At 46.4% G+C, this 17,138-nt stretch overlaps 1 protein-coding gene across 1 annotated transcript in view; it reads right to left on the reverse strand.

Annotated features, from left to right (window-relative positions):
- Positions 1-17,138, reverse strand: part of hivep3b (HIVEP zinc finger 3b) — an 82,951-nt gene that overhangs the window by 36,190 nt on the left and 29,623 nt on the right. The window contains exons 3-6 of the mRNA XM_084308310.1: positions 15,152-15,432; positions 13,135-14,676; positions 12,226-13,053; positions 8,034-8,257 (exon numbers count right to left, since the gene is read on the reverse strand). Of these exons, the coding sequence (XP_084164436.1) occupies positions 8,034-8,257; positions 12,226-13,053; positions 13,135-14,676; positions 15,152-15,432 (2,875 nt within the window). The remainder of the gene's footprint in view (positions 1-8,033; positions 8,258-12,225; positions 13,054-13,134; positions 14,677-15,151; positions 15,433-17,138) is intronic.

The following is a 17,138-nucleotide window of genomic DNA, read 5'->3' on the forward strand; positions in this document are numbered from 1 at the left end:
AGAAGAGAGAGAGAGAGAGAGGGAGGAGAGAGGAGAGAGGAGATAGGGGAAGAGAGGGAGACAGAGGGAGATAGGAGAGACAAAAAGAGAGAGAGACAGGAGGGGACAGACAGGAGAGATGTGGGCTGTTTGTGGAGTGGTGAAGCTCTTCTTGTGGCTGTGTACACTGTGAGTGTGTGTGTAGTGTGTGTAGTGTGTGTGTGTGTGTGTGTGTGTGTGTGGCTGCTGGTGATAAACACTGCTAATTAGTGCCTTATCTCCTGTCAGCCAGAGACATCATCTTCACACCACTATGTACATGAACACAACAACACAAGCCCTGTGTGTACATGGCACACACACACACACACGCGCATAAAAACACACACACACACACACACACACACACACACACACACACACACACACACACACACACACACACACACACACACACACACACACACACACACACACACACACACACACACACACACACACACACACACACACACACACACACACACACACACAGTCTAATTCTGTCTGACTCTACAAAATCCAACGGCAGCTATCTTTAGGTCCATCTCTATGACAACATGCTGTCCTCGTCAAGTGCCAAAAAACATAGAGAAAAGAACATCTGATTTTATTTTCTGGGGGGGGGGGGATACGGCAAGGTTGTTCTAAAAGCTCTACCCCCCAGCGTCCACTGTATAGAGAGGTGTAGTGGTCAGGTGTAGTGGTCATTGCCGTTTTCCCGTGTTCCACCCTCTGTCCAACGCAATGTATTTCCCCATTTCTAAATCGTCTCGTTTAAAACAAATAAAAGCATGGACATTTGCACGGCGTACCTTTCTGTGCGTATTCATCCACAGCTCAACATGAAAATATTGGCAATTAATCATAAAAAAAATAAATCGTCGCATTTTATTTCAACCAAAGATGCTTAAACAATAATGTTAGTGATTAGAAGGGAACTCATTTTGTGCAAAAATGGAAAGCTTTTCAATTTCCATGAGGCAGAATTGTTACAATAGCCGATAATCCATTTTCCCAATGATAAATCCCTATACGGGTGGAACAACCAGCGTCCACTGTATTCATGTCCTCATCTCTAACCTAACTTCTGTCTTCTTCTTCTCTAGTCTCGGGCCCTTCGGTCCTTTGTGCCGGCGGCCATCAGGCTCCACCGCCGGCAGCTGGAGAACTAACGGCTGCAGAACTCCAGAACTATTAGGAAAACGTCTGACCACTAAGTGTGTCTGACTCTTTAACCACCAGAACCTGCACGGACTACAGCGTCTGACATGTATATCATGCCAGTCAGGGTACGGACCTCACGTGCACCTTGTGTCTACTGTTTACTGTTCTAATATTTGTATATTCAGTTAATTAGTAGGGATGTCCGATATTATCGGCCGATATCGGCAGTAAAATGTGATATCGGAAAATATCGGTTTTGGAAAAAAAACAAAAAAAAACAATAACAATTTTTTTTTTTTTACATTTATTTAGCCTTTATTTACCCAGACAAGCCAGTAAGAACCAATTCTTATTTTATTTATTGTCAAAAGTATGCATGTTGGTTTAATTCAACAACAAGAGATATGTAATGTTAATTTTAACTTTTTTAATGATCATATTTTGCACAGATAATGCTTACAAAGGGTCTCCAAAACGCCTAACCCTGTGACACCCAGGCCGACCCGGCATTTTTCCCCCCGAAAAAAGCACAAGTCCCTCAGGGTACCAGAACAGCAGATCTGCATCCCCGGCGGACAACGGGTTTAACTGACCTGGACCAGTGCGACCAGACCAAACATTGTTCCTCCAAGTCGCCTGGGAGAATGACACGGAGCCGTCGTGCTTCATGTTCCTTCCTCTTTTTATTTAAAAAAGAAAGAAACACAGACTGACATGAATCCCACGTGACGCAGCTGAGGGTAATTTTTTTTTACATTTTTACATCCCACCACCCTCGCCATAGGGAGGAGACGGAAATCCCCAGAGAGACTTCCCACGCGAGCTGTATAGATTGAAAAGAATATATTGCAACATCGTGAGGAGGAGCTCTGACAACTCCCCGAAACAGATCCATAACATGGACCTGAACAACCCACGGAAGTCTTACCAACCCCCCCCCTCTTACCCTGTAACGTGCCAAACAGCAACGTGACAGGAACCTTGAAGGACAGGAGGTTTTAACCCCTGACCAATCAGAAAAGGGGAGGCAAGGATTACCATCCCTTTACGACCCCACACCCATGATACGATGTAATGACAAGTAGAGCATGACACAGTCATAGCCTGCTACATGAAGCATCGAACAGCCTCACATAGCTCATGTGCTAACCTGCTATCTGATTTTTACTAAGAGCCCCGGTACCAGACTTACATATGTGCTTCTGTGGGCCAAACCTAACCCAGTTGTAGATCACAAGACACACACAACCCTTCATCACAACAAAAAATGGCAAAAGTACACTCTTGCTACAGAGGAACGCCGTTTTTCATAACGAGAGAATACAGAATCCTCGATTATGTATTGGCCACAGGCCTTGCTAAGCACACATAATAAGTGACCAAACAATCTTTTCTTTAGGAAAAAAAATAGTTTCTCAAGCGGAAATTTAGAAAGCCTTTTGAATGCATCCAGTGAAATTATTAGTTACCTGAAATTATTCCGTTTTTTTGGGGGGAAATCCTGCATATATCGGTATCGGTTGATATCGGTATCGGTATCGGAAATTAAGAGTTGGACAATATCGGAATATCGGTATCGGTAAAAAAGCCAATATCGAGCATCCCTATTAATTAGTTAATTATTTTGTTTACACTATGTATTTTTCCCGTATTTTTATATTCAGATCAAATGTTATTGCCTATATTTATGTATGTATTTACTATTACCCTGCCCATACCTGTACCTCCCCTCCCCCTATACGCTGCTATGATGCCCAAGCAATAAAGGAATATCTTATCTTATCCGATATATATATATTTTCTTTTACTATTATGTACTTTGCTACTATAATACTATTACCTACTGTGCTAATATGTCTCTACTACTATGCACTCAGAGTGTAGCACTCAAGTTCAACACTGTTTGACGAACAATCTTACTGACCCTGCCAGAGTTGTACCCTTCCTGCTGACTTGTTGTACACAACTTGTAAGTTGCTTTGGTTAAAGGAACACGCCAACATTTGGGGAAATTAGCTTATCGTCTTCCCCAGAGAGAGACAAGAAGATAGATACCCGTTTCCTCTCTGTGCGTTCAGTAGAAAGCTATCTGGCTGCACGTTAGCCTAGCTTAGCACAATGAATGGAAGTGGACATGGGCGGTTAGCCTAGGCATTGTCCAACTAATGCCTCTCCCGAAGGCTAACCGGTCATGTCCGCTTCCATTCATTGTGCTAAGCTAGGCTAACGTGCAGCCAGATAGCTTTCTACTGAACTCACAGAGAGGAGACTGGTATCTATCTTCTTGTCTCTCTCTGGAGAAGACGGTAGACCAAATGACTGAATGTAAATATATCTCAACACGACAATACAACTACATCTAATGTTACTAGACGAAATCTGCACAACACAGACTACACACAGTGATCATGAGTTAACACTGCTGCTCATCATCATCATCATCATCATCATCATCATCATCGACTACAGTGATAATGAGTTAACACTGCTGCTCATCATCATCATCATCATCATCATCATAAACTACAGAGATCATGAGTTAACACTGCTGCTCATCATCATCATCATCATCAACATAGACTACACACTGAGTTAACCTCCTCATCACACGATAATGCGTGCTACTGCCAGTGTTGTCGTCGAGCCACTACATCTCAAGTCTGGGTTGAGTCCCAAGTCATCCGCGTTCGAGTCGAAGTCGAAGTCCGAGTCACCAAAGAAGAGCCCGAGTAGAGTCCCCATTATTACCCGAGTCCGAGTCCAAGTCATCCAGGTTGAGTCCACTCCACTCTGGCAGTCAAAGAGCTGACAGTCCTGGACTCGAGTCCTACAACACTGGCTAGTGCATAATGTTAGCTAACTGCAAACAACTGCATGACGGCTGTAACTACCTCACCATTAGTAGAGACACTTGTAAAACTGACTGACTCATCTCTCCCCCTCCCTCCCTCTCTCTCTCTCTCTCTCTCTCTCTCTCTCTCTCTCTCTCTCTCTCTCTCTCTCTCTCTCTCTCTCTCTCTCTCTCTCTCTCTCTCTCTCTCTCTCTCTCTCTCTCTCTCTCTCTCTCTCTCTCTCTCTCTCTCTCTCTCTCTCTCTCTCTCTCTCTCTCTCTCTCTCTCTCTCTCTCTCTCTCTCTCTCTCTCTCTCTCTCTCTCTCTCTCTCTCTCTCTCTCTCTCTCTCTGAATGCGCTGTCTCTCAGAGTGAGATCAAATGAATGAATAATAAAACAAGCTTTTGGTCCAGAAATGGTCCGGACCTCGCTCATTCGCTTATTAGTATCTCATGTGTTGATGTTCTTTATTTAATGTTTACACATTTACCCTATAAAATGAATACAAAATAATATAAAAGCAAATAAATGAATTATGCAAATTATTAACCATTTAACCATTGAGAATATCTGGTTCATTTAAAATGACTGGTTAATAACCGGCTAACCGGATATCCTCCCACACACATCCCTGCTGTGGTCATAACATGAGAAGACACTGCAGAGACAGACAGACAAGACGAGCTGCACCGACACTAATGAGCATCTCACCACAGGAATGAGGCAGGAGCACACACACACACACACACGCACACAGACACACGCACACATGCACACATACTACCTCTCCTCTACCTCTTCAAATCAACACTAGTGAAAAACAGACTTCTTGCCAGCAGTAAGAGAAGAGAAGAGCAGCTTGGCTGCCGGTACAAATGAATTCCCGGAGGCCTTCCGCACCTCCTCCCCTCTGTTGTTTCACACTTCACACGCATCTGCTCGCCATGGTTACCGGTTTGTTCAACAGTCATTGGTTGAGTGGCCAGGCATTAATACATGAACACATTATTTACATAATGAGGTAACGACACATCTACTATTTTCAATGACGACGTTATTTACATAATGAGGTAACCATATCTACTATTGTCTATGAACACATAATGAGGTGTAGGGGTGGGAATCACCAGTTTCATCATGATACGATACGATATAGATTCTTTGGACAACGATACGATATTTGCCGATATCACAAAGTCTCTCACGATACAATACGATACGATTAGATTCAGGTGCCTGCGATCGATATGAGATGATATCATATGCCCATTTAACACAATCAGTAACATTTAGATCAACAAAAAAAAGGTAATGAAAATATCATTTGACATTTGTATTTTTGAGCTCTTCCAGACATTTAAAGGAAAATCAATCTATTGTTTTGAATACAAATAGACCTCCTGTTCACTCTAAAGTGCCACGTTTTTATATATTGAGCTTTAAACTTTAAGCTAAATTTTTTGGAACTCAAAACTCACAACCTCCCTCTCCCAAACCGTTCCTACAACAATTTGTTGATGTTGCATGATCATGTATAGGCCTACATTTATTATGTATTATATTGTTTATGTTTAAATAACATTTAAACATCAAACTCCTCTGACCTCATCTGGTCTTTCCAAAGACGCGCGCACACACACACACAGAAAGGGAGAATGCTATGCTGTAACATCTACACACACGGAGCTACTGCTGTTGTTCTTGGGCGGATATGAGACTCGCCACAGGATTTTCAAAATAAGAGTATCGATATGAATCGATCTTATTACATCGCATCGATCCGATTCGATTGTTGATAATTACATCGATGTATCGATCTGGATCGATGTATCGTCCCACCCCTAATGAGGTGACAACACCTCTACTATTTTCTATGACGTTATTTACATAATGAGGTAACCATATCTACTGTTGTCTATGAACACATTATTATTTACATAATGAGGTGACAATACCTCTACTATTGTCTATGAACACATTATTATTTACATAATGAGGTGACAATACCTCTACTATTTTCTATGATGTTATTTACATAATGAGGTAACGATACATCTACTATTTTCTGTGACAACATTATTTACATAATGAGGTGACAATACCTCTACTATTTTCTGTGACGTTATTTACATAATGAGGTAACGATATCTACTATTTTCTATGACGTTATTTACATAATGAGGTAACGGTATCTGTTGTGAAGGATCAGATTAAACCGAATATGTATATTTATTTATATATATATATTTAATTGTATTTGTATATCGTTTGATATCCCCTGTATATTCCTTGTACAATATGCATTGAATATCCCTTTAGTCTACTAAACAGCCCATAATAGTTTCATTCTACCATTGGACGAGAACCTGGCGCCAGGTTGCCATACCCCTAGGTCCAAGTTCAATCGTGCCGCCTAACATGTCGTGGCAAGCCCCGGTTCCGCGCAGGAATATGTCGGGCGAGGTACGAATGGTACTATTTGTTCATAGCGCATATATATATGGCGCAAGTAAAGTAGAACTTTCTTTTTAGTCCAGTTCTTTACCCTCCAACAGAGTGACAGACGCAAAGCCTCCCCACGACGCACGTGTGGTGTAGTAAGGCCTACTTGGCCCAGAATAGGCATTGAGATATCGTGTAGATTAATAGTTGAATAGTCATAGTTTGGCACTATACCGTCGAGTTGGACGTATTCTATTAAGCTAATAATAGTCTATTTATGTATGGTGCATCGTTCGGTTAGAGTTCTAAAGTTATCAGTACCCCCATCGTTCCTGACGTTATCTGGACGCTTAACCAGGCTGGTCAGACCCCTAGTGGTGATTGCATCCGAGGAGCTCCGGGCCAAGATCGACTGGACCTGTATATTGGATTACTCTACCCGGACGACGGCGAGCCTTCCACGGCTTGGATTATGCTTTGTGTGCTTTGATTATTCCATGGATAAAGGCCAACACTGCGGAGTGTTGGAACTACCCCCCGGAGAGGACTCCAGGTGAGACGGCGCTCTACGCAGTGAGGTCGCCTCACGTCTCTCCGTTGTGGACCGGCAGCTACCGTCCACAGAGGGTCCAGCTGTATTCGTCTGCGGCCCGAGGTTCTGTGGGCACCGTGTCCAAGACTTTGGATTCTCCCAAGACACCGTCGGCCAGATGGGATACCGCCAGCGGCTTCTCTAACCCCCCCCTCCTACTGTCTTACAACCAGCGGGACCCCCCCCCCCCCCTTAGTGTATCCAGCTATAATCATTTAAGTACCATCGCTATCGTTTCCTAAATATTCCAGGTTGTATACTTACTCCCTGCGTAACCAGAGATTGGACATTCAATGTTGATTTACCTACGAATACTCATTTGCCATAAAAGTGCATATTTCATATTTCAAATCATAAATGTAATTAAGTGATCGTTGTATACACCTTTTGCTGTATTAAACCTTCGATTTGGTACATTTGTGTGGATTCGTTTCATCAGGTGGGAAAGTGTTCATCATACTTATATCTTGTACTGGGTGGCCAGAAGTTAAAGTACATGAGGTAGTGGTATTAAATATCATATCTAACAATACAGTCAGGGAATTGTACCCCTCAGTTACAGTATCTACTATTTTCTATGACATTATTTACATAATGAGGTAACGATACATCTACTATTTTCTGTGACAACATTATTTACATAATGAGGTAACGATACATCTACTATTTTCTGTGACAACATTATTTACATAATGAGGTAACGACACATACTATTTTCTGTGACGTTATTTACATAATGAGGTAACGATATCTACTATTTTCTGTGACGTTATTTACATAATGAGGTAACGATATCTACTATTTTCTATGACGTTATTTACATAATGAGGTAATGGTATGTACTATTTTCTATGAAAACATTATTTACATAATGAGGTAACGATATCTACTATTTTCTATGACGTTATTTACATAATGGAGGTGATGTTTTAGGGTAGCCTACTATTTTCTAAACACTAAACAGCTCCGCGTCTCTTTCTTACCCGCCCTCAAAGATCCGGATGCGAGGCGAAGGGTCGCCCTGCTTGGAGGTGGAAGCCCCTTCCTCCTCTCTCCTCCCTCTCTTTGTCTCTTCTTCCTCCTCTCTCCCCCCCCTCTTCTTCTCTTCTCTCTCAGGCGGCCCCTGCTCCGTCACTCTGACAGGGGTGCCGGGTGGGGTAGCGTGCACCTTCACTCTGACGGGGGTGCTGGGTGGGGTAGCATGTACCTACACTCAAAGACAGACACAGGCAGATTCACCCACTGAAAGTAGGGATGTTTGGCTTTTTTACTGATATCCGATATACAGATATTGTCCAACTCTTAATTTCCGATACCGATATCAACCGATACCGATATATGCTGGGTTCCCCCCCAAAAAACACATTATGCATACCTTTCACAATAAATAAAATAAGAATTTGTTCTTACTTGCTTGCCTGGGTAAATAAAGGTCAGATAAATGTTAAAAAAACAGATAATTTCCGATATTACATTTTAATGCCAATATCGGCCGATAATATCGGACATCCCTAACTGAAAGACAATGTTGATCTAAAATGTCTAACATACAGTACCATGTCCGATCATTAGATTAGATTAGTACAGTACAATGAAAATAAGTTTGGCATCCAACCAGAGTGCAAATGTAACAGTAAAGTGCAAGAGTAATATACAACGTACAGGTGATTGAACTGGGTTTAAAGTATATAAATTAATACTACTGAGTAATGTATGTACAGAGTTGTAGTATGAATATGTACAGTGATACAGGTATAAAGACACTATGGTAGTAAGTCATACTGGCCAGCAGCGTAACTAGTAAGAGTAGGTAAGGGATATGTAGGTAAGTAGCCTACAGACAGGTGAGGATAGATATATGCGGTGAGAATAAATATATATATATATATGGTATATATACAGTATTTGTACATGCTATCATACAGAGCTATGGGTTATAAGCAGGTGTATAGTAAGTATATAGAGGTGTTATATGTAAGGGATAATCTATAGCTACGAGGTCATTGTCACAAAATAATTTACCGACACAGAGTTTAGAACACAGAGGCGCCTCGCCGAGGTGTTCTAAACGCAGTGAAGGTCAATTATTTTGCGACAATGACGAGTATAGCTATACATTATCCCGCTTATTACATGGCTAACTTACTAACAATATACCTAATTCATTTTACACCATCGACAAGACGAGATCAAATGCAGACGCAGTTGTTCTGTGGCTCCGCTGTAATCGCCGGCAGGTCTGTGGTCTGATTGCACTGATGAGTGCAGCTGTGCATAATGGTAATGCTTAGCTTTCGTAACTGTGACCAAAATGCTTGATTGTTATTGGTCAATAGCGCTCTGTTACCCGTATCAGCGGTCATTATTGTGCATTGCCCATGGCAGCGGTCAGTTATCGAGAAATAATTCACCGCTGTCAGGGGCAACCGAGCGCTATTGACCAATCACAATCAAGCATTTTGGCGAATGTTAAAACGCCATGTAATAAGCAGGTATATTCGGTGGGTAGACTATGAGGTGGGTAGTTAAGATTATTATGATTACTCTGTTTACTCAATTACTCATCTCTGTTATTTACAGTGTTGGAAGAAGTACACAGTTCCTTTACTGAAGTAGAAGTAGAAATACACAGATAAATGAGTACTCTGGTAAAAGTAAAAGTCCTCTACTTAAGTAAAGTTGCTATTGAATGTAGTTAAGTATCTAAAGTAAAAGCATGTTTGTGTATTCCAGTGCTTGGGAGCATTCAAACCTTGATCCATTTTGGTAAACTGGGAGAAAAAGAAAAGCTCTGCAGGTTTCAGTTTTCTCATTGACTCAATGCATTCGTCTGTTTTTTCTCTTCCCGTTTTTGCTCGTGACCTTTCACCTAGATCCCTGATTCCCAGATCCCCACGTGGGGTATCATTGGAAAGCCACACCCATTGGTTACAACCCTGTCCAATAATTTTTGAGATTGCCAAATGATTGACGGAGCTAGAGCCTCGGGAGTCACAGGTGGTAATCGAAAAAATGTAAAGTCTGCCCTGTACTTTGGCGCACGCCCTCACATATCGGCATGTAACCCGAGAACCACTGACCGGATTTCGTCGCCTGAAACGGCAATCGACAGGCAACAAATAGGGCTTCCTGAGTCAAGAAACGCGCCACTCTGAGTCAAGAAGCGCGCTGTTGGTAACACCACCCACTTCAATGACAGAGCTCTCTTGTTTAATAATATTGTCGCGTCATCTTAATATGCTGATGCACTTATCAGCTGTATTTGTCATAGACGCCTGAGTCAAGAAACGCTATTGTCGCGCCGCCACTCTGAGTCAAGAAAGGCAGTCATCTTAATATGCTGCTTATGCAGTTATCAGCTGTATTTGTCATAGACGCCTGAGTCAAGAAACGCTATTGTCGCGCCGCCACTCTGAGTCAAGAAAGGCAGTCATCTTAATATGCTGCTTATGCAGTTATCAGCTGTATTTGGCATAGACGCCTGAGTCAAGAAACGCAGTCATCTTAATCTTAATATGCTGCTTATGCAGTTATCAGCTGTATTTGGCATAGACGCCTGAGTCAAGAAACGCTATTGTCACGCCGCCACTCTGAGTCAAGAAACGCAGTCATCTTAATATGCTGCTTATGCAGTTATCAGCTAGCTGACTAAATGTAAATCTTATGCAACGCCAGTCAAGAAACGACCGCCTCAGCAGCATCACGCATCAACTGTAATGTGGAGTGGACTTAAACATATTTACAATTAGCATTTTATAAAGTAGAACTGTAATCCCTTTTCACATCAAAACATGTAAAATATTTAAACAACCATTAAGCAGTGTTGGGCGCGTTACTCAGGAAGTATAGGAGTTGTGGAAAGCAGGATGAGAGAGCGTAGATTTCAGTGTGTATCATTTAATCATTTATCTCTGTGCGTCAACACACAGGCGAGCTGTAGCGGCAGCGCTGGATAAGGGGGCGTGCTAACGCGGGTCACGTGGGGGTCGCGGCCAATCAGAGGAACCCGGAAACCGAACTGCGTTGCGGAAAGCATACACGCAGCCGGGTCAGTGTCAGCCAGTTAGCATGCGCCGTCCGGCATATGGGACGTTTTTAGGACGATTTTCCCACCGGCACTTTGGCAACCCCTAGTGGCTCGGGTGTGCATATTTTGAAATACAATATATATACCGAATTTAAGGCTTATTTGTTGCCTGTCGATAGCGTCAAAATCCGTTCAGCGGTTCTCGAGTTACCTGCGGTATTTGAGGCTTGTGCAAAGTACACAGTATTGCGCAAAAATACCACTCCGACTCTTGGCGCAGTAGTTCCGTCAATCTAGATCCGATCTCGAAAATGATTGTGGAGGGTTGTAGCCAATGAGTGTGGCTTTCCAATGATACCCCACATGGGGATGTATGAATCTAAAAAACAAAAAAAACTAACGAGCGAAAACAGGAAGAGAAAAACAGCCGAATGAATTGAAGTCTATGAGAAAACTCAGTTTTTCTTTTGTACACAGTTTACCAAAATCACCCCTAATCACTAATTTCTGAATGGATCTTTATGAAATTGGACATGTACTACATACAGCTTCAGGCTATGGGTCCGTATGGATTTGTAAGCCATACCACCTTCTGGGAAAATACTACCTCTGGACTACTAACTACTACAGAAAAACTTGAGTAACAAGTTTTTCTACAACTCAAGTTCAGACCTATGTTATGCAGTCCTCAAAAACGAAAACTAAAATGGCCAGGAGACTCATTGCAGGTTAAGAGGTTAAGAGGTTAAGTGTCTTGCTCAAGGACACTGCGACATGCTGCCCGGGAAGAGCAGGAATCAAACTGGGAACCTTCTGATTACCAGACGACTGTGCTCTACCTCCTGAGCCACTGTCGCCCCACTTTTCCCTATTGCTAGGTTACAGGGATTTGTTCCTTCCGGAAAGTCTGGGGGTGTTGTAAAAGTGTGGATATTATGGTGGTTTTTATTGTGGATCTATTGTGATGTTACTTGTTGATCTGTGAAGCCCATCGAGCCAACTCGTTGTGATTTTGGGCTATACAAATACATTTGACTTGACTTGACTTAAGTACAGTACTTGAGTAAACAATACTTAGTTACTTCCCACCACTGGTTATTCCCCATCGTCTTCAGGCCATGACATTGGATATTGCTAGTTATATTTACCTCTGAGACACGTGGGCTCCTACTGTTGCCGGGGGCCAGTTTGCTGGTGCCGGGGACCAGGTCGGTGGCCGTGGTGTACGTCTCCGCGCTGTGCTTCTGCTTGGAGCGCAGCAGAGACAGGGCCACCTTGGTGCTCAGGCCCGGCAGGTTGGGGTGATGGCCGCTGACGCTCCAGGTGGAGTAGACCGAGCTCAGCGGGTCCCTCTGGGCGCACGGGTTGGGCTTCACGTAGTTCAGGTAACACCAGTTGACCGAAGTGGCGGTGTGGAGGCTCGCGTACGAGGGGGCTTTGAGTCTCTCTGGGCTTGGGTACGAGGGGGCTTCTGGTCTCTCTGGGCTCGGGTACGAGGGGGCTTTGAGTCTCTCCAGGCTCAGGTACGAGGGGGCTTTGAGTCTCTCCATGCTCGGGTACGAGGGGGCTTTGAGTCTCTCTGGGCTCGGGTACGAGGGGGCTTTGGGTCTCTCTGGGCTCGAGTACGAGGGGATTTTGAGTCTCTCCTGGCTCGGGTACGAGGGGGCTTGGAGTCTATCTGGGCTCGGATACGAGGGGGCTTTGAGTCTCTCTGGGCTCGGGTACGAGGGGGCTTTGAGTCTCTCTGGGCTCGGGTATGAGGGGGCTTTGAGTCTCTCTGGGCTCGGGTACGAGGGGGCTTTGAGTCTCTCTGGGCTCGGGTACAAGGGGGCTTTGAGTTTCTCCGGGCTCGGGTACGAGGGGGCTTTGAGTCTCTCCGGGCTTGGGGGCAGAGGGGCACTGATCCCCGGTCTCTCGTCCACCTCCTCCTCCTCCTCCTCCTTTTTTGGCTTTGCCTCCTTCACCGCCTCCTCTTCCTCTCCGCTTTGTCTCGTCAGTACCTGCTCCTCCTCCTCCTCCTCCTCCTCCTCCTCCTCCTCCTCTACTTTCACAGTTACAGCCTCAACCCTCTTTTGCTCCTTCTTCTCTTCTTCCAGTTTCTTCCCAGTACCCTTGGTTTCCTCCTCCTCTCTCCCTTCCCCTTGCTCCTCCTCCCACTCCCCCTTGTGTTCCTCTCCCTCCTCTTCTTCCTTCACCCTTTTCTGATGACGCTGGGCCTCCGTGCTGAGCTCCAGACTAGCAGCGGGGGAGAGCATGCGCTTGCTCCCTCCGCCGACGACTCCCAGCGGGCCGTAGTAGCCTTCCCCGGAGCCCAGCTCCACCGGCAGGTAAGATAACGGCAGGTAGCTCTTCGACTCCGGGGTGGGTATCTTCAGGTAGGACCTCCGCAGCTTCTCCCGCTCCAGGTGGCCCATGACGACCATGGCCGTGCAGCAGATGGGCTCTGGCGAGCGGGCGGACGCCAGGATCTGAGACAGCGTGGTGTACACGGCGCTGGCGTAGATGGGCACGTGAGCTTGAAGGCGCACCGGCACGACGATGGACACTACGGGCGTCAGCTGCGCCAGGCACGTGATGATGACTGGCCACGGGTGGTGGTGGTGTGGGAGGGCCACGAGGGACTGGTGAGTGGAGGGTCTGGTCTCTCTAACGGCAGGCGGGGGGGGGGCCTGGATGGTGAGTCTCGGCAAGTATGCCGCCCGGTTAGTCCCTGGCCCGACGGAGAACTGGAGTGGGAGCAGAGCCGGGAGCCGGTGGAGTGGTATTCCCAGGCGCTCTGCGGCCATGTGGATCTGTGACGGGTGGACCTGTATGATGGGGGGAGGCGGCGCCACCGGATGTGAATGCAAGAAGGCTCTGTGGACGATCTGGGCGGAGAGCACCTCAGAGACGGCGGTGGTGACCGGTGGGAACACCTTGCGACCTCTCGGTGGCAATGAGACGGGGAGCATCTGCAGGTGGACCAGCCGCAGGGTTTTGCCGACAGCCTCCGGGCTCAGCCTGGACGCGCTGCCCTCGGCCGAATAGAGACCCGGGTGACAGGAGGAATAGGACGGTCCAGGCTTGGGACTCCCCGCTCTGGGTAACTGAGCCGTGGCCGCGGCCCCTTCCTCTGGGTCAGGCTCCCCCAGGGTGGCGTGCTTCACCAGCAGGCACTTCCTCCTCTCTCTCCACGCAGACTGCTGGGGGGACAGAGACCCGTAGTCGAACGACTTGCTCCTGCACTCCGGAACCGGAGCTGCGTGCTGGGGGCTGGCCGGGGTCTGCTCGGAGGACGAGCGCCGCATCTCTCGGTGGGTCTGGTGGTGGTGTTGGTAGGGGGCGGAAGGCACCATCAGCATCTGGCAACCTTGGCTGCCGGAGGTCCAGGCGACAGGCTCGGACCTCCCCGTGTCATCCAGGCTCGACGTGCGGGAGATGTTGCTCTCCTGACTGGGGCTGCGAGGCAGCGACACAGACTCGAAGCTGGACTCGCCGGACGACTGGGCGACGTCGGCCAGACGGAGTCTCTTCTTCTTTGGTGGCAGCTTCTCTGCGGGAACCTGGGATAGACTCTGGCTGCGCTGGGGCCACTGGAACTCCTCCACCCTCTCTGGCTCCTAGGACCGATCAATATGTCGTTATTAAGTACGTCAATTTGATATCTATATAGACATGAACTGTACATATTTCATATGAAAGAACCATGCCTTTGGAGTAAGAGAAAGCACCTAAACACCCAGTGGTACTACCACTAAACACATACTACTTTTATACGCCTGACCAATCCTAAATCGATCAGCACTTTCTCGGCCGAGCTATAGTCACTTTTTCGCAACTACTCCCGAACTCTTCATGCACAGATTGATAAACCTGGATCTCTGGACAATCTGTGCATGCAGAGTTCGGGAGTAGGTGCGGAAAAGTGACTATAGCTCAACCGAGAAAGTGCCGATTGACATGGGATTGGTCTCTCCGTGTTCAGGAGACTCAGGCGTATAAACGTATATTGGATCATGTCTACAGCACCCCCGCAGCCGTAGCTACAACCACTTAATATCAAGGCTCTCATCCAAATTCATTCATTTACTGTACCTTGGACGAGGACGCGGTTGCCGGGGGCGACACGGGTGGCATGTTGGCGTCGGGCTCCTCGGTGACGAGTATCTCTGGCACTTGTATGTTGGACTGGCGGATGAGGCGTGAGGTTGAGGGTGAAGGCTTGGGCTCTGGGCGCTGTGAGGGCCGACTCTCTCTGGGGTCGGGGTCCCGGCTCTCCATCAATACGCTCTCCTGCTTCTCAAAGGAGCTGGTGTGCTGGATGACAGACACACCCTTCCTCTCCGGCTGTGGTGGCTCAGTCTGGGAGAGGACACCTAGATATAACACAAATAATAAAAAAAAATTATAATAATAATAATAATTAAAAAGATATATATATATATATATTTTTTTTTTCATATAGCTACCATACTATGTATTCTACTATAATATCAATACATAACACACAGGGAGTTCTGCTCCTTTCCATCTAGGTATATACTGTATATATATATATATTTATTTTTTTATGTATGAAGCTCTTAACCTGCAACGTCCCGCATGTGGGACGTTTTTAGGATGATTTGCTTACCGGCACTTTGGCGACCCCTAGTGGCTCGGGTGTGCATATTTTGTAATACAATATATATATCGAATTGAAGGCTTATTTGTTGCCTGTCGATAGCGACAAAATCCGACAAAATCCGTTGAGTGGTTCTCGAGTTACATGCCGGTATTTGAGGCTTGTGCAAAGTACACGGTATTGCGCAAAATACCACTCCCGACTCTTGGGGCTCTAGTTCCGTCAATCTAGATCCGATCTCGAAAATTATTGTGGAGGGTTGTATCCAATGAGTGTGGATTTCCAATGATACCCCATCTGGTGATGTATGATCGAAAGGTTATCCTATAACCTAGTTATATGAATACTGGCTGAGCATCTCGCTCTTCGCCATAAAGAGATATCTCTTATCTCCAGCACCTACTGTGCTCATGAACAAAACAAATACACCCATGCACCTGACCAGGCCCCGCCCCAGCGTCCTCCTATAAGACGCCGGACATGGTCACACTCCCCCTTCCTCGGGAAAAAAGTTTCCATCATAGAAAACCCAACCAAGGGACCTCAGGGCGCTAAGAGCGAGACGCTCAGCCAGTATTCATATAACTAGGTTATAGGATAACCTTTCGTTATATAGCATTACTGGCCTCGCGTCTCGCTCTTCGCCATAATGAGATATGGGGCAGAGCAGACACGTGGCCCGACAAGTATACCCCCTGAGGACCCGCAAGCCCTACTACCAGGGGGGAGTCCCGTCCACCCGCCCGTCCTAGTGAAGGGGGTGCGGCAGTCAACTCCACCAAAGTGCGAAAAAGAGGGAACCAGAGACCCCTAAAAACGCTCAGTACAGGCGGGACCACGTGTGACACATCACCCCGTGGCACACACCCACACACCCCTGCTAACACACCGAGAGGCGGGACGTAGGGGAGGTCCCAGACCTCAGAACCGCCTGGGAGACAGAACCCCCAGTCATGTCCATGAGGTAAAACCTAAGGAAAGGACCCGGGGAGGACCAGGAGGCCGCAGCACAGATGTCCTCCACGAGGCCCCCCCTAACAAGGCGGCAGAGGCCGCCACTCCATGAGTGGAGTGCGCCCTGACACCCCCAGGGGGGGCCTGTCCAGCCAACGTGTAGCAAAGGGCAATGCCCTCGCACAACCAATGTGACAGGCGCTGCTTGGACAGTGCCTTACCAGCGCGAGGGCCACCGTAACAAACAAAAAGTTGATCGGTAGCCCTGAGATCCCGAGTCCGGCTGAGGTAAAACCCCAAAGCCCGGACCGGACACGACAGGTGAAGGCGTGCCTCTAACTCACCAGCGTGAGGAGGCGGATGAAACGCCTGAACCACAATATCCCTGGAGCGAAAAGAACTCCGGATATTTTTTGGCACGAAGACTGGATTAGGCCTCAGAGTCGCACCGCTATTGACACGAATAGACCCGCACGGAGAGAGCACAAAGCTCACCCACGCGCT

This window comes from Notolepis coatsorum (assembly GCF_963971535.1).
Source record: "Notolepis coatsorum genome assembly, chromosome: 2".
Lineage (NCBI taxonomy): Eukaryota > Metazoa > Chordata > Actinopteri > Aulopiformes > Paralepididae > Notolepis > Notolepis coatsorum.